This window comes from Podarcis melisellensis (genome assembly GCF_964234715.1).
Source record: "Podarcis melisellensis genome assembly, chromosome: 2".
NCBI classification, from domain to species: Eukaryota; Metazoa; Chordata; class Lepidosauria; order Squamata; family Lacertidae; genus Podarcis; species Podarcis melisellensis.
This window is the reverse complement of record NC_138529.1, coordinates 32,931,965-32,949,637: the sequence shown is the minus strand read 5'-3', so window position 1 is coordinate 32,949,637 and position 17,673 is coordinate 32,931,965. Positions and strand designations below refer to the sequence as shown.

At 45.2% G+C, this 17,673-nt stretch overlaps 2 protein-coding genes across 6 annotated transcripts in view; one reads left to right on the top strand and one right to left on the bottom strand.

Annotated features, from left to right (window-relative positions):
• The window catches only part of USH1G (USH1 protein network component sans), a 162,559-nt gene that overhangs the window by 134,274 nt on the left and 10,612 nt on the right, over window positions 1-17,673 (top strand). For 2 of the 5 annotated variants that reach the window (XR_014165350.1, XM_081899775.1), the window contains exon 1: window positions 12,318-13,986. Coding sequence is in view for 4 of the 5 variants with exons in the window: in XM_081899775.1 (XP_081755901.1) it covers window positions 13,823-13,986 (164 nt within the window). In the remaining variant the exon portion in view is untranslated. Of the gene's footprint in view, window positions 1-5,671; window positions 5,796-9,328; window positions 9,390-12,317; window positions 13,987-17,673 lie in introns of those variants that run through there. The other 3 variants (XM_081899776.1, XM_081899778.1, XM_081899777.1) reach the window with 3 other exon arrangements.
• OTOP2 (otopetrin 2) overlaps window positions 1,894-17,673 on the bottom strand; it is a 41,909-nt gene continuing 26,129 nt past the window's right edge. The window contains exons 2-8 of the mRNA XM_081899717.1: window positions 11,345-11,520; window positions 10,191-10,640; window positions 9,104-9,240; window positions 8,092-8,150; window positions 7,113-7,231; window positions 4,699-5,594; window positions 1,894-3,731 (exon numbers count right to left, since the gene is read on the bottom strand). Of these exons, the coding sequence (XP_081755843.1) occupies window positions 3,561-3,731; window positions 4,699-5,594; window positions 7,113-7,231; window positions 8,092-8,150; window positions 9,104-9,240; window positions 10,191-10,605 (1,797 nt within the window). The 5' untranslated portion in view covers window positions 10,606-10,640; window positions 11,345-11,520 and the 3' untranslated portion in view covers window positions 1,894-3,560. The remainder of the gene's footprint in view (window positions 3,732-4,698; window positions 5,595-7,112; window positions 7,232-8,091; window positions 8,151-9,103; window positions 9,241-10,190; window positions 10,641-11,344; window positions 11,521-17,673) is intronic.

The window sequence follows — 17,673 nt, the reverse complement described above, 5'->3', positions numbered from 1 at the left end:
CCACCGCGCGATTTCTGTTCTCATCCTGAGGTAAAGTTCTTAACCCAAGGTACTATTTCTGGGTTAGCAGAGTCTGTAACCTGAATCATCTGTAATATGAAGCGTATGTAACCCAAGGTACCACTGTATTTGTGTTTGTGTAGACATGAGCTGCTCCCCTGCCAGCTCCTAGGCCCCCACTCATTTGCCCATAAATGAGGCAGGAATGAATACACCTTGGTTGCAGCTTCATACCAACAGGTGGGCATTAAATTAACTGCTGCTGGCTCCACTAAATATCTTACAACTTGCAAATCCTAAATGTGACATGTTAGCCCAAATGAAAAAGTGTTGTGGGTGCTTCTGAAATAATACCACCCAAGTGTGCCTGTGGATAGCAGCGTGCCACAAGGGCACTATGCTCTTCTGAGGTAAAATTAATGGCAGGACAGAGGGAAATGGCCTGTGTGGTAATCATGTTGGATCTTGAAAACTTTATAGGCCGAGAGCAGCCCTGAAATGTACACAGAACACTACCAGCGGCTACACAGTAGGGCAGCCTCTGCAAACCTGATGCCCCTTTCCAGAGGTTTTGGACTAGAATTGACTGCGCTCGCTGGCGCTAGTGGGGTTTTTTTGGTCAAAAACATCTGGAAGGCACCAGGTTGGCAAACATTGCGCTAGCGCCTCCTGCAAACAAAATGGCATGTAAGGATCATCAGCAAACAGTGTGTTTAACTGTGTCCTTTAAAAACCACCTGCTTAGTTCTTTTTCTAAACTCTTACTCCCCATCTTTCCGTTGAAACTCTCACTATGAGGTAAACAATAGATATTTGCAAAAATGCGTGATTTTAAAAAAGTCTTCAGAGATCAAAAGAAGACAGCCAATAAAAATTAAACAGTAACTGGGCAGGTAGAATTCAGGAGGTGAAAGAGACCAATCTTTGCAAGCTGAGAGAGGGCCGCTAGGCATGAGGCTAAGCAGGCCTCCCTCAGAAGGAAATTGCTAAATCTAGGTGAAACTCTACAGAATGCTCTCTCCTGCATGCCAGCCAAATGCAACTCAGTTGTCTCGTTACAGATGCTTGAAGGAAGCAGGGCTTAACCTCAGAAAACAAAATCGGGTTTCATTGTATATTTGACAATATAACCAGGATTTAGATAATGAACTATGGTTCGCACTGCCCACGGCTATGTATAATATCTGCAGGGGCCAGGGGCGTAGCATGGGACAGGGCAAAGGGACCATGGCTCTGGGCATGGATTTTTGAGGGGCTGCGAAGCTGTTTTGGTGATTTCTTCTCAGCAGCCTCGATGCCCTATCCTGGGGTGTGTTCACATTAGCACCTTAAAGTACAGTGAAGGTGCTTTCCCCTTGACAGGACGGGATGCCTTTACCCTGTGCAAGAGTGTTCATACCTTGACTAAAGGCGAATTAGGAGTGGCTTAATGGTTCCAATCAGTGTGAAACTGGTGTGAGGAACAATGCATTAAACAATGGGATCTCATAATGAAGTACAGGATCCATATGCATTATGGGTAATGTTGTGCGAATATGGATTAAAATCCCAGCACTCTAAACAAAGTGAGTGCCCATTAAACAGGAATGTAAACACAGCCCCACATAGCCCCATATCTGAAACTTAAGAGAGGTTTTGGAGGGCATGTAAATCCCTACAGTGGAAACCTTCCTTCCATTAACTTATGCTGACTCTTAGGATTCCAGCTAAAATATTTTTACTACTGCACAAAAATGTTTCTTTCCCCCAAATGTATCCATGGAAATGTAGACTCCAAACTTCTAAATGACTTTTGGTATCTGACACAGTAAATCAGCTCAAACCCCAACCCAACCTTCTCCCTCTGCATTGATCCTTAAGGCATATCAAAAGAAGAGAATAAACTCACCCAAATCAAACATGATTTTCATTTATTTGTACATTTTAGATTTTTCAACACCCGCCCTCCATGTTTTAAGCAGCAAAAGACATTTCTTTCCATTGTGAATACAGTTTCATGGTTTTTTAAAATCCTGGCAGTGCATGTAGGTGTATGCCTAGTAAATCTGGATCTACAAACATTTGGGGGGAATGGAATCAGCTGACGGAACCATCACCTCTACTCTCCATCTTAATGTTGCAGCTGTGGCTTCCAGTGGAAGAACGTAACTAAACCATGGCAAAGATTTAGATGGGCTAAATTTTAACCACAAGTGTACAAGTGTCTATCTGGGCTGCTTACATGTTGACAGTCATTCAAAATTCATGGGGGCAGGGATGCTTGAATAACAACCGAAAAAGAGCAGGGATATTCTAACTGAATGAGCCTCAAGACTTTCCACTGAAAGAATATTCCCTGTATAGTGTCTATGAAGGATTTGTAACATATATGATGGCCCTAGCCAATATGGAAGAGCATCTTGAACAGGTTAGGCTTTCCAAAGCTTTGCATTGCCTTCCAAAACCTTGATGCACTCCAGATGTCTTGGACTACAATTCCCACCAGCCCCATCAAGACTAGACAATGGCAAGGGGTGATGGGAATAGTAGTAAAAAATAAAATAAATCCAGAGGCCTCTAGGTTTGGAAGGCTGGACTAAAAGCTGATGATGGTGGAAAAGCCATCAAATCCCACCGTATGTAGGACACATTTGCAGACACCTCACCCAATAATTTGCAGTTGACTTTGAAGGCCAAGCAAGGGTAACAACGAACACCCCGCTTCCTACAACATCTGAGCTGAGGAAGAGGCTCTGACCTTTCTAGGCATGCCTGCACTTTAGGCGCTGCCATTGCATTGAGTTCAATGGTGATTGCCTCAATGTCCCTATTCAATCATATATGTGTGTGTGTGTGTGCTGTCAGAATGAAAATCAATAAATATTTTTTCATATAAAAATAGACTCGTTAAAAAAATTATTACGCTACCTTTAAAAACTAACATATCTCAATACCCTTTTGAAAGCACAACCCTACACTCTGGCACGCTGCAGGCCCTGATTCAGGACAGCAAGTAAGTTTCACTGAAACCTCTGGGACTTCAGCCTTATACTTATCGTGTGAGTTCCAACAGGGTCATACTCCCCAAGGCCGTTAATAGCCGCTGGATTTAGTCTCCGTGGAGGGGGGACAACGGGAACCTACAAAGTCATCCAAACGACTGCGGAGTGTTTAACTGGCTTCAACATTCACTTGATTCTTCTTTCAAACTGACCTTCCCTAGACTGGTTGACTGAACAGGCCTTAAAGTGACCAGGAATTAGCCTCAGGCTACAAACAGTCCATGTCAGCATTTTGTGGTGGTAGGGGGAGGGGGGGGAGAAAAGTAATCAAAGATGAACAACCCTTAGTAGGATGAAGAAAAGGAGGCACTTAAATAGAACAAGGAAACACACACGGGAAAACAACAAAACAAACAAAATCCCTAGGGTACATGTGGGCTATTGCCAGCCCACTATTCACCAGGGTCTGACATCAAAGTGAAACTCAACCTCCCCCCCCCCCCAAAATGAAGTGTATCATCCAGTCCTGGGAGGGGCATGATAGCGTAGGTCCTTATAAGAAACTCTTCATTGTTCCGATTAAGACATGATGTAGACTTCCAGTAGGCTGGCCACTGCATGCATTCTGTAGAAGATGCCAAATGGCAGGCAGATGTCCACAATGGCAGCCCACATGGGATAACCGTAGAACGCGAGCTCTGTTTTGTTGTCAAACTGTGGCCGGGCTCCAAATGCTGGCATGACCCAGAGCTGTTTGGGGAAAGAAAGGGAAAAAAGCCACACAAGAACATTAGGAATCTGTAAGCACCCTCTGTATTACATAGTTTTATATCAGCAAGCTATAAAGGGTGGAAACTAGGCTTTTCAAGAGACCTGGAGCTCACTTCTCAATAGCTTTTAAAAATAACAGCACAGGAGATGATGCCATCGTGCCATGCGTTTCTCCCACTCTGTGGGGTCATCCACACTTCCTTTTGTGCTGTGTTTTCTACTGTAGGCACAGATCCAGGATTTCCAGGCCCACGTCTGAGCACTTGTTTTGGTCCTACTGTTTGCCCTGGGAGACCCGGGTTTTACCACTGAATTGGAGCAAAGGTTTGCTTGGATTCAGCAGAAAGCAGTGGAAGGAGGTAAAACAGCTTGGAAATTCTGGATCTGGAAAGCCTGGACTTTAGCCTAGAAAGCATGGCAAAGAAGGAAGTGTGGGTGAGCCCTGTATAGAAAAAATAATACAGTGTAATATACCGTATTTTTCCTTCTATAAGATGCCCCCATGTATAAGACACCCCTATTTTTTTGGGGGGGGCTCAGATTTAAGAAAATGGGGGAGATGGCCCCATATAGAAGATGCCCCCTAATTTTTGACATTATTTTTTAGGGGAAAACCCTAGTCTTATACATGGAAAAATACGGTACGTTTTGTTAGCAGAGAGAGAGAGAGAGAGAGAGAGAGAGAGAGAGAGTGTTCCATGTCTCTTGTGAACACCTAGTTCTATCAGAGACTCCACTACACACCCTACAGCTACATCTTTTGTCACACATGAAAATGTGTTGATGTAATTAACATGACCACAACTGGTTATAAAAGGAAATACTCAAGATGTACATCTACATTCCCCCCTTGCCTCAGAGCAGGAGTTCCTTGCATGCTTTGCTGCTATGTATTTCCCCCCTAAGGAATAAGAAATTTTCCAAATTAATTAGCTGATTTACTTACAATGGCATTCCCCAAGAGCAGGAACACTGAGATCTCCTTTAAGAATCTTCTTCTCCAGTTCATTTTCTTGGAGGCCTTGAGTGACCGCCTCGCTTCAGAAGTCTGAATGGCTAACCCTGGCAGTGCGCTGGGCGGCAGAGCACTCAAACTCTCAGGGACACGGAGCGATATTGCATTCATATTGACAAAAGTGAGCCCATAGATACCCTTCTGCTGAGGGTCAACTTTGTCTTCCTCTTCTGGGGGTTGCCGGTGCAAGCCTTCAATGATGAAAATGTTTTGGAAAGTGGGTTGAGCAAGCATCAGCAGGGAATAGCTCAAGTTGAGGGCATTTATAGTGTCCCTTGGTGAACTGGCCACTGTGGCCACAATAGAGTAATAGGAAATGGCATATTGCCCCAAGGCTGCACCCATCAATAATGCTACATCTAAAGTTCTGGTTGGGTTCTTGTGATGGTCCATGTCCCTCTTGTCAAATCTATAAACGATGGAGCCTGCGATGCAGATGGCGGACATCAGGCTCAGGCAAACGATGTTGAAGCCGTAATACATAGTGAGCACCTGGTCGGTCCTCTTAGAGTCTTCCTTTGAATTTACCTGAATCTCATACACAATCAGGACCGCTATGCCCGTCACAAGGACCAAGAACCCCACGATGGTGCCCAAAAAATAAGTCCTTCTGAAAAGCTTGAACTTCAGTTGGTGGATATGGTTGTCATGGGGATCAATGAGGCGGCCAACGTTCTTCCACATGACGTAGACCATGGCAGAAGCGAAGAGGCTGTACTCGATATTGAAGGGGTACAACCAGTAATAGCCATTCTGGAAGATCTTGCAGAGTTGGCTTTTGCAGGCACAGTTTTCTGGGTGCGAGGCCGCCCTCATCATTAACAGAGCTGCAACAAAGAGAAAACAAGCTTGTTAGGGGCTACTTATTGTTCTGTGAAAGGTTTTTGTTCTTTAAACAAAACAGGACTCTGAGAAGAAATGAGCCAACGATTGCAATATCTATGAATTTTGTTGGAATGGGATTGAAATGGGAGTTGCCACTTCAGAGCCATCTCCATGATTCTTCAAGCCCTCTCAAAACTCTACAGGTGCTTTGTGCATTGCATTTATATCTTGCTTTTCCTCTGTGGTGGTCAAAATGATACACACAGATGTCCCCCCTCCCAACAACTCTGAAACTAATTAGGCTAAGAGGTAGGGGAAGGGGCAGGTAGGGGTGTGTGTGTGTGTGTGTGTGTGTGTGTGTGAGAGAGAGAGAGAGAGAGAGAGAGAGAGAGAGAGAGAGAGAGAGATTATTTGGGTTTCTTTGGATGTTATCACCCTCAGAGAGGAATACTGAGAGGGGCCCTTAGGTTCACTCACACAAGCCCATGCTCTCCCTCCCAACCCCTTCTTACAGGAGCTAAATGAGAGCCTGAATGGCCGACTACCCTTTTAGAAACAGTTTATTTTCTTGGCAGCTGGGGAGATTTTTTGTTCAAATAACAGCAGGCCTCCTTTGTTGGGGATTCACTTCTCATACTTTCCAGAACGGAGTAGGAAAACCAGGGAAGGGATGGGAGCATGTGAGGCCGAGGCCTGTTCCTGGTGTCTTCCCAGGAAGAATCTTTTAGTTTGTGAGTTGTGGTGCAGAAGGGGGACAATAATCTATGTAAAGGTAAAGGGACCCCTGACCATTAGATCCAGTTGTGACCGACTCTGGGGTTGTGGCACTCATCTCGCTTTACTGGCCGAGGGAGCCGGCGTACAGCTTCCGGGTTATGTGGCCAGCATGACTAAGCCGCTTCTGGCAAACCAGAACAGCGCACGGAAACGCTATTTACCTTCCCGCCAGAGCGGTACCTATTTATCTACTTGCACTTTGATGTGCTTTCGAACTGCTAGGTTGGCAGGAGCAGGGACCGAGCAACGGGAGCTCACCCCGTCACAGGGTTTTGAATCATCTATGTAGCACTTCACAAAACAAAGAAACACCATCACTACCCAACTAAATTTTTCCTGGCCTTGGAATGTTCAGGAGATAGGGCAGATATGGGCTGGTTAAGAAGTGGGGACCCTAATTTCAACCTTACTCCATGGAATTTTCCACTGAAGTCTGCTTTTGGGTAAACTGCTCTTTAATATAAGCAAAAGTAAAAGAATATTGTAAAATGATCCACTATGAAACTGCTGCTCTGTAGGGCTGTCCACTGCACTGTAGGCATGTCCACACATGAACATTTGACAAGTGTATAATCTGTGTACAATGAGTTGTGCAAATCTACAAGTATACATTGCTTCATGCAACCACTTGTACATGTGCAGAGACAGCTTGTACCTGAGTTCAGTGTAATGTGTGAGTGAGCAAGCCTTGTGAGTTTTAATCTCAGTTATTCTAAACGGATCGCCTTGCTTGAGCCACTTACCCATTCTGTGTGTAACATTTGCAACTGGGTTCTTTGATTCAGCCTTATGAACTGACTCATCTGTTACAGCTGCCATCCACACTGCTAGGTTGGTGGTCAACGTGAGCATCAAGCCACATCTGTAGGAAGAGAAAGCGTGGAACCATGGAGTTAAACTCTGTTCATTACAGGATTATACACCATGACAATAAATGCAAGAGGTGGGATTTTGGAGCACTGAGAAAAAGCTCAATATAAAAATTCTAAGCTGCTGTTGTTGCTGTGAGCTATTTCTACCAGGAGAGCTAAGACAAACAACAGCAACAGGCAGAGAGAAGAGGTCTTCCATCATGTAGTTATCCTCTGGAACAAAATAAAAAAGATTCCTTCCAGCAGCACCTTAGAGACCAACTGCGTTTGTTATTGGGATGAGCTTTCGTGTGCATGCACACTTCTTAGTTGGTCTCTGAGGTGCTACTGGAAGGAATTATTTTATTTTATTTTATTTTATTTCGACTACGGCAGACCAGCATGGCTACCTACTTGTAACTTATCCTCTGGAGCAGGAACTTGCAGAGGACACCCACCATTAGGTAGAGCAAGACAGCCACTTTAGGCAACAATTCTGGGATTCATGAGAAGGCAGCAAGTTGTTATTTACTTATTATGATTGTATATTTACTGCCAGGGAGGGGGAGAGATACTTGTGGGGTTTTCTGACGCAGTTCCCAGAATAACTTGGCTGGTCTCGAGAGGATGATATCATTTGCTGTTCTACCTTCAGCAGCAACATGTCTTGGGCTGGCCTTTTCAAAGAGCCCTTTAAGACGGAACAGGACCCTGCATTTTGTTGCAGATCCCTTCCTTGTCTTTCATGACTGGTGATGATGTTATGGCTAGCATGTTGGGATTCGGCCCTCTGTTCAGCCAGCCTAGGCTGAGGCTTAATAAAATGACAAAGCAGCATGGACAGACATAGTTAAGTGGCCTGGATATTTACCTGGTAAGATTCAGATGCTTGTGGATGCAGTCTTGGGCAGACATCCAGAGGAAGACAGTCTAAAACAGGGAAGAAGTATATATATTTAAAATGACATTCCAAAGTAGGTAGGGAATGAAGCGCAGGGAATGAATGGAAGAGGCAAAAAAAGAGAGCAAAGAAATTTGATGTCACATTTACTCTTATCCTATTTAGTAACTTCTGTCCCTTCACCCAGCTTATAGACGAAATATTCCTTCCACTTCTATGCGATGCAAACTCGCCAACTCCCAAGGATCACTTTGGGGCCTTAAAGGCATGGCTAGTCTTACTAATATCCTTGCCCTTCCAATATCAAATGGCTGTAGGATTCATTTCCCACCCAGCTGTTTCTATACATCATTCCTGTAGAAGAGTGTTAAACTAATGAAGCAGGATGCTGTGTGGACAGCCAAGTATAAATCCACCACTGATGCACAATTGCTGAATCTGTGACATGTTGCAGAATACACTCAGATCTCCCCCCCCCAAAAAAAACCCCCATAGTTTGGAAGTGTCCTGGATCTAATTAGTGACAGATTCTCCTGCGCCCATTAGAATGTTTTTTACAGGAATGTTAACCTTTCCAGGTCTAAAAGTAAACCAAAAGATAGACAAGAGGCTCTCCAAGTATATTAACCAGGCAGCTGTGAGGCCACACAAAAAGGAAACAGTGGTATAATTTTATCCACTCTCCTCCTAGCAGACAAGGTCCTAACTAAGAACAGTCTCCAGTAAACACAAGCACAGCTAACGAGGCTAAAGAACTTGCCACCACCCATTCCTTTTGCTTCCTCATCTCAGCTAAGGTTGCTGCATGTGCTGGGTTCAGTGAATCAGTCACAGCAAGATATGAACTCCCATCTTCCCTAAGCCTTAGCCATGCTGGCTGGAGCTGATGGGATTTGGGGTCCAACAACATCTGGAGAGTCCCAGGCTGGCTTCCCCCACCATAGACTATCTCCTATGTACCCAAAAGAAGAGTCCAACTCACCTGAGTGATCACAAACACACCCTGTACCACTGGAAACATTATTCTGATGGGTGACAGGCACTTATAGTAGCTGGAATAATATCCGGTCTTAAAAGCATCCATTACCAGCGAGAGGACTGCAAACAAGACCAAGCCTCCTGTTTTGGAAAAAAAATGCAATCACATTCTGTGCACATCAGATTCCTAGACTCCTATAGTTCCTCTATTTTGTCTTTTTACCCACAGCCATGGATCCTTTATGCCAGCAGCCCACATAAAGTAACAACAATGGAATTTCATGCACAAGGTACCAGTCTGCTGAAACAGGAGTCTTATTGGTTTATTTTTGCTTTTATAAAATGGAATACGTGTGTGTGTGTGTGTGTTGCCTCAAGCAAATCAAGTCCAAACTCAATGTCAGGGTGCAGAATCCGTCTCAGTAAATGGAGCTCCAACTCTTCCAAGTCCTTGATTACACAGGGGTACTCAGAGCTGGCTCCAGATTTCTGCTGGGCCCCTTTGGCAAAAGATCTGCACTGCGCCATTTTCTGTTTGACAGGCAGACAAGACATCTGAGCCTCCCCAGTAATATTATGTCACTTGCTTGCTTCTGTAATTCTTAAATCCACCCTCCTTAATGCTCTCCAAAGCACTGGAGGATAAGTGGTTGGGGGGGTGTATGTTAGGGATTGTAGTGGATCAACAGCTTTGCTTTGAAAACCCATGAACCTGGGTTAGATGCTCCAGATCCTGTCATCACCTCTGGCAGCCACACCAAATGTGACATAACTTTTTACCTAGCTTTCTTCTTGGACACTGAAGGTATTTCCCGCTTACGGCTCTCAGCAGAACAGTAAGTCTCGCAGAACTTAGAGAACAGTTGAGATTTTTGATTAAATATAGGCAGGGATGTGCTTGGCCACTGTGAGAATAGGTTGATGTACTACAATGGGCCGCTGGCCTGATCCAGCTGTCTCTTTTCATATTCTTATGAATGCAGCAGCACCCCTTTCATGGATTTGCCCCATTCCCATGGGAATAAGACCCACTTGCTCATCATGTTTATGCTTTGTCCTTCCCACCCAACAACATATAGCTTCCTGCTCACCTCTCAGCCAGATGGGCCCTGCATGGTTGTCCTTGCAAGGAATGGCACCCTGCAGCCTGGAGGTTCTGAAGATGTAGAAGAGCATCCAGGCAATGTTGATCAGCATCACAATGATAAGCATGAAAAAGACATCATAGTCATGCAGCTTTACTTCTTGGAAAGCCCCACCGCTGACCAGTGTGCAGGACAGAAGCACCAAATTGATGGCTAGTAGAATGGAGAAGACACGCCCTCCTTTCTTCCAGACTTCTTTGGAGCTGTGTGGCGAGGGAGACGGGCACTTGTGGGAGCCAATGGGAGAGGTGGGAGATAGCGGGTCAGGTCCAAAGCTGCCCTTATCGTCCTTGTGGCCGGAGCCCATAATGGAATCCTCACGTCTGATCTCACAGTCTTGCCACATTGATACTTCGGTCATGATTTAATGGGCACCGAGGAGATGCTGCTGCTGGCCTGAAGGTGGGGGAAGGAAGAGAGAATATGTACACACCTACGTTAGTGTCATTGTAAATTATGGTATTGTTAGAAAAAGGGGGGAGATGCACATAAAAAGAGAACAGTAAGACCTGCAAAGGTGGGCTTCAAGGTGCAATCTTTCACCTGGTCTTTCCATAGCAAGCTCCCATGTTGTGAAAGCCTATTCTGTTACTTTCTAAGGCCCTTATTTTGAGGGATTTGCAAGCAGCAAGAACTATCTAGTTGTACTACTGCGTTGTGAAGAAACAGATCAGCTAGGGGAGCACACCTGGGTTGCCAATTTGAATAAAATATCAATCACAAGACATAGTGCACGTACACCATTTGAATGGCAATGCCCATCAACTTTTTGGCGGGGAGGCTGACCCCTTCAAATATTTTATTGGGGGGGGGGGCGAAGGGACCTCAGCCATTGGTGTTGGCTCCTACAAACTCCACTGAAAATATACTCGAGAGTGTATTCCCAGGTGTGCATTGAAACCTACAGCCCTAGGTTGCAATCGTATGAGCATTAGCCTGGGAATAAGTCCCGTTGAAAACAAACTGAACTTACTTTAGATGCATGGGATTGCATGCAGTGCTGGAGTTAAGATTTGCTACTAATATCGCTAAGTTGGTATTTTATAACTAGGCACGAAGAGACAAGAACAGTAATCACAACAAAGAACAAATGCACCTACCTGTTTTCCACCTGCAAGTCGACTCTCTTTCCTCACCGCTGCTTTCACACAAGCTTCCTTTTCCCCCAGCTCACAGATGCCCTGGAATTTATATCTGTCCGGACACCTCTGTGATTTACACCACCAGTGATCTTCATAAACTCAATAAGGCTCACATGATCCATTTTGTGCAGTAGCTAGTTTTAGGGAAGAAAGGATGAGGAAGAGAGGGTCAAGGTCACTTGACAGTAAAAATGGTGGGAAGGTGGGATCTTATCACAAACCATACTGCACAGGTCACAATTCATTTCATTATTATTATTATTTTTAAAAAAGCATGACAGCAACAATTGGCCTTGGCTTAGTATCAACCTGCCAGTCTTGAGCTGGAAGTAAAACCTCTTTAGGCTGAAATCCTATACACACTCCATTGATCCTATACGAGCTCCATTGAACTTACTGAGTCTTCTCAGTAGATGTGATATATAAGGACTGCATTGTCGGTGTCTTATCTCCTGCATATTTTTAGAGTTGGGGGCCAGATGAAAAAGAGTACAGAGCTCTTGTGCCTGTAATAGTTATGCAGGGGAGAGGATTTCAGTATAAATGACAACAAAACAAAACCACAACCAAACCCTTTTCTACACAACTATTAAAGACAAAGGAGCCCCGCTGTGGGTTAAACCACAGAGGCTAGGACTTGCCGATCAGAAGGTCAGCGGTTCGAATCCCCACGACGGGGTGAGCTCCCGTTGCTTGTTCTCTGTTCCTGCCAACCTAGCAGTTCAAAAGCACATCAAAGTGCAAGTAGATAAATAGGTACCGCTCCGGCAGGAAGGTAAACGGCATTTCCGTGCGCTGCTCTGGTTCGCCAGAAGCGGCTTAGTCATGCTGGCCACATGACCTGGAAGCTGTACGCCGGCTCCTTCAGCCAATAAAGCGAGATGAGCGCCGCAACCCCAGAGTCAATCATGAGGGGTCCCTTTACCTTTACCTTTAGCCCCTTTTCACCTGACTATCCTAGGCATTAAATGCCAGTGTTGTTTCCTGTGGGTCTGTGTTTTTGTTTGTGCTTAAATATCACTGTCCTTTAGCCAACAGTGCACAATTCAGATTAGTTAGAAGATTGCTGTTATTGCACTGTAGGGAAGGAACCCTGGCAATGAGTTGTTCACTGACGTAACCAGATTTATACACCACTTCACCATCAAAACCTCTAAGCAGTTTACATTAAAAAATAATAATCCATGACATCCACTTATGCTATTGCAATAGAATGCCATTTGCAGCCATTTATCCTAAGAAAACTGCAGGAGTGAATCATCCAGTTCCATGCTCAATAAGGCTGGAAGGAAACAAACATTTCTGGACGCTAGTCCATGACAGCTTATGCCACTAAAGTGCCACTTATTTCTGGTAGAGCTTCTAAGTGAATTTCATTCTCTGAGCAACAGATGGCGCCAGAAGACCAGGTATTCCCAAAGAGAGCCAGGAAGAGGGAACTAGTGGTCACTCACAGCCCTTTGAAATTCAGGTCACGCATACTGAGATGGTTGATGCAACAAACAGGTGCCTGGAAGCACATGCATCATACAGGCACCACATGCGCAGCCTGCATTAGATGTGGGCATACACTGCGTAGTAAACAGGCACCAAGCAATTCTGAAGAACATTCCTGGAAGACGACTACTGCTATTCTGAAATTGAACCTTCTCACTTGGGTAAACACTGGAGGAAGTGCCATAGCACAGCGGGTGGTGTTTTTCATGCAGAAGGTCCCAGGGCTATTGCCCACCCCTCCCAGGTAGGACTGGGAGAGACCCCCGGCCTGAAGGCCAGGAGAGCTGCCAGTCAGTGCCCACAATACTGAGATGGATGGCACAAGGGTCTAACTGGTTAAAAGTCAGCTGCTTTGCTGCTTCACACAGTTGTAGAGTTCTCTGTTGAATGGAAATTGTGGAGGGAAGCCTTTTCAAAAGTGGATTTTTGTATGCGGCAACTATCCCTCCCAGAAACTTCCTTTCAAAAAACACAACAACACTGTTATCTCAGATTTGAAGGGGAGGGAGAAAATGTCTCAGAATAGCAGGTAGCAGGCAGAAAGTTTTAATCCCTTGAAAGCGAGAACTTCAGCTATTGAGGCAACAGCTGAGCAGAGAATTCCACAGTGTTACCAGCCCATTTTGCTGCTAGGAAGAGGACAGAACGAGTGTCTTCTGCAAGGGGTTTGGTAAGGTGAAGTGCACACCAGAGAGCGGCAAAGAATCCTTAGGACCCAGGGGAATCCACAGAAACTAATCTCATGCATTCAATATGAGGAGTTCCTCCCCTCACTGGTCAGGGATTCTCAGGTGTCCAAGTAACAAAGCTCCCTCCTCCTCCTCCTCTCTTTTCTCAGCCAGCTGCTTTCCTGGAACTCTCTCCTCAGACTCCATGCCCGCCCTCTTACTATCCCCTCTCGCCCTTCCCAATGAAGCAGCCAGGGAGTAAAGCTGCACCATGAACGACCACTACCACAGGGCAGCCAGGGATGGCTACCTCGACCTGCTGAAGGAAGCCACCAAGAAGGACCTCAACTCGCTGGATGAGGATGGCATGACCCCAACCCTATGGGCCGCCTACCATGGCAACTTGGATGCGTTAAGGCTGATAGTTAGCAGAGGGTAAGCCCTGCCTTTTGCCCTGTTTTGACTTTGCTGTGATGCAGGGCTCAGCGAAAAGTCCACGGCTTTTTCCCTTGACAGGCCACACAGCCTCGCAGGGAATGAAAGCAAGGCAGGTGGATTGAGCCTGCTTGTTTTTCCACCTTTGGGGGGGAATGTGTAAATCTGTGCTAGCCTAAATTTCCCATATGGACATGTTGGAAAACAGAGAAGCTTTTGACTCGGTGTAGCTGCTGTGTTGGGTCAGTGGGCAAGAAAACCTCCCCCCCCCATCACCTTATCCCATCTTTTAACAATTGTATATTTCACTGCCTGTGAATGTCTTGGATTGGTCTCCCTCCCTTGCAGATTTCACCCTTAAAACTATCATGAATGGACAGACCGCAGCACTGTGTTCTCTCAATGTTGGTTAAGATGTTTGGTGCTTGGCTGGCAACTCTAGCCCCGTTCTCTTGTTTTATCTGGCAAAGGCAGGGGTTGGTAACTCTCTCCTGTTATGAGTGTCAATAGTTTTAAAGAGACATGAAAGTTGTTTTTTAGCATTGCTTTCTCCATGCACTCACATTTCTATTACCTCTGGGTTTTGTGTGCATTTTGAAGCACTACAAAAACCTACCAAACCTATTAGATGTGGGAGCTGGATGGAGGAGATCTCTCAACACCCCTCTCTCCCCAAAGCGATTTGTTTTTCAAGCCAACTCTGGCTCATGAGGCATTGATGGGGCTGTATCGGTTCTTTTGTTATAGTTTGAAGAGGGAATTAATTATCTATGCACCCCTCCAAAATCCATTGAAGACAGCGTGCTGAGAAGGATGGAGGAGGCCTGCAAAATAAGTGTGCTAAAACACATATCAGACCTATGCTCTTATCTTCTCCATCACAATCACTGATGGTGTTAATCATAGAAGCTGCAAGAGGAAGAATCTGAGAGGCAGAGAGGTATCAGGATAATTGGATCCTCTTCCTAGATTATGCTGCCTGAAGACAGGCCAGCCTCTGTGTCCCAGAAAAGCTGAACTTTTACAAGATGAAAATACATATTTTGGTTCTCTATTGAAGATGGGCACTATGCAAAATCAGCTCTAACTGTTGGATGAAGGCTATGAGTTCTGTGGTGACCAAATAATCTAAGGTATCCTCAGTTCAGCCACTGCTGTTCACAAATCTGCAAGATTGGAGTGCTGTTGTTCCCATTCCCCAAATGAACGTAGGGATAGGAATGGAAGTTCACCTGAGGCCAGTCAGTGCAGAGCTCCAGCATAGATCAGTTGACCAGGGACCATAGCTAGTACTGTATGAGGTTTGCTGAAACTGCTTGGGCAGGTGCTGCTGGACTATTAGAAATTCAAAGTATTTATTTATTTAAGATATTCATATGCTGCTTAATTGCTGAAGTGTCCAAGCAGCTCTCAGATAGCTCCAGTGTGCAGGAGAAGCACCGGAGCCTATAACCTTTTGGGCCAAAGCAGGTCCCTTTCAAAAGGTCTTTTGAAATCTCAGCTTTCGCACAGAAAGCAAAGAACAAGTCATTACACTAACTTGCCTTACATTGAGGCTTTTTGATTTCCAGGATTGCTAATGCACACATTTTTATATGTTTCTCCTCTGAGCACTAAATACAAGTGCTCTCATTATTATCTGATGGGTAAGCGGCATTCCCCTAATTTTTCAGTGTTGGCTGCAGTTCCATACAATTTTGCCACCCCTCAAATGGGCTTAAATGTGGATTTCTGCAGCAAGATGGTACATTTGGACTGGAATAGATGGTTCTGGATGAGCATCTTCCCTGCAGCTCAGCTAGTGTTTAATGAACTGAAAATACTATGTGCTTGCTGTCAGTGGGGAGGATATAGTAGAGAGGAATGCTCATGCCCTTTTGGTGATGAATGTTATTAGGAAAAGACAGATGAGGCTGGCTCTTTAAAAGGTGCTTTCATCATTGGCCACAGTTTGTCAGAGATGGAAGAAATATACCCTGGCGCTTAATTAAAACAGCACGGAATTTGCAAGAGGGAGGGAGGAGGCCTTGCTGCGTGCAGAGAAGCAAAATTATTGATGCTCAGTATTGGCTGGGAAAGTTTACCTGCATCTGCAATGTCACTATTCTCCCCCAGTCCCCCAATTAACGACAGTAACATAGCCTGTATTGGCACAGCTGCCTAGCTGCCAAGCAGAAATCAGCAGGGAACTTAACTCTGTTGCAGAAGATTATGAGCTCCAGTTGTTTAGGTCTTCTGTTGGACAAATACTTTTGCACAATTGCAACTAATTCCTGCAGACATTCATGCACCAGTAATCAGTGGGTGAATGTGCTTTGGTGTGCTAGACTGGAGGATAAATTGCTGTCTGGACTGCCTCCCTTAGCTTTTCCAAAACGGATATCTGGTGAATATGGAGGCTATGATCATAGGCCTCACTCCCAAATCTTATATCAGCTGTGTGACCACTTTATCCTCTCAATGCACAACGTAGGGAACAATGAGGCAATACCACTGTTGCACACGAAGGATTTGTCTGGGTGCACAGCTCTGCAGAAACACCATGTTCGTATTTTGTACAGCACATGATGAAGGCAGGATTGTGGGGAAGAGAGGAGGATTTGGTGGTAGATCTGCCCTGTTCATTAGTCAGACAAAAGGCCTCTTTCATCCTCCTGGCTGTGCGCTAATGAGGGAAAGGAACACAATTAATGTGATGGCTGGGAAAAGGGAGGCAAGCTGGCATTTGGTGCCACAGCCTCCGAGAGTGACAATTGCTCTTTAGTGAGAGTTTTTGACAAGCTCATCAGCAGCAGTGCCCAAGATGGGAGATGGGCCAGCTTATGATTAGCTGGGCTTCACAATGAACTGTTTCAGGAGATGAGGTGGCAGTGTGTTATTTTGGCAACAACACACTCATTAAAGAATGTGTCGTTCCCCCCTGTTTGTTTCATTCCTGGGTGAATGCCAGAGGTGCTCTCTTTTCATAATTCAGTTGTAGACCAAATGCAGTGTGCAGTGTTCAGATTTGCAGGATGCGGAGACCCTGATCTTAGCTATACTTCCTGCTCTGGATTTGAATTCATGGCTTCAGCTTGATCCCACACTTCCTCACAGGCAGGCTCTGGAGTGCAAATGCATGGAACTCCACCTGATCTAGGCAGGGCTTAAGCTTCAGCTGGTGCAAATCCAAAGTAAGAGGGGAGGGAAACAGCAAAAGGCTTTCAAACAGTTCTGGAAGTTTTGACGACCTGGGACTCCAAAGCGCAGCATCGCCTGTTGCCATAGTGACACCAGTTGAGTGACAGGTGGGCAGCCTGCCAACCTTGTACAAAGGTTCCCCATCCCTGATGTAGGATGTTTTCACATTAGTGGCTTAACACACAGCAAGGTTGTTTTGCAATCTGCTGTCGTCCTTCTATTGTACCCTTCCTCCACCCCAAATTTTGCACAATCTCATAGCTTCTCTCCCCTGGTTTTTCATTTTTATCCTGCATGCTTGCCATGCATGCATGCTACCCTCTCCCATCCTTCCCTTCTCCAGCTAGGCACACCTGTTGGTGCCTCTTCCTGCCTTAGACAGGCTGCAGGGAAAATAATATAAGCCGCCTTGAGCCTCTACACCAATTATAAAATTAATTTGACATTTTTATGTAGCCCTCTAGGGCAAAAGAGGCAGAAGTCTTTTAAAAATTTAGACAGACGACA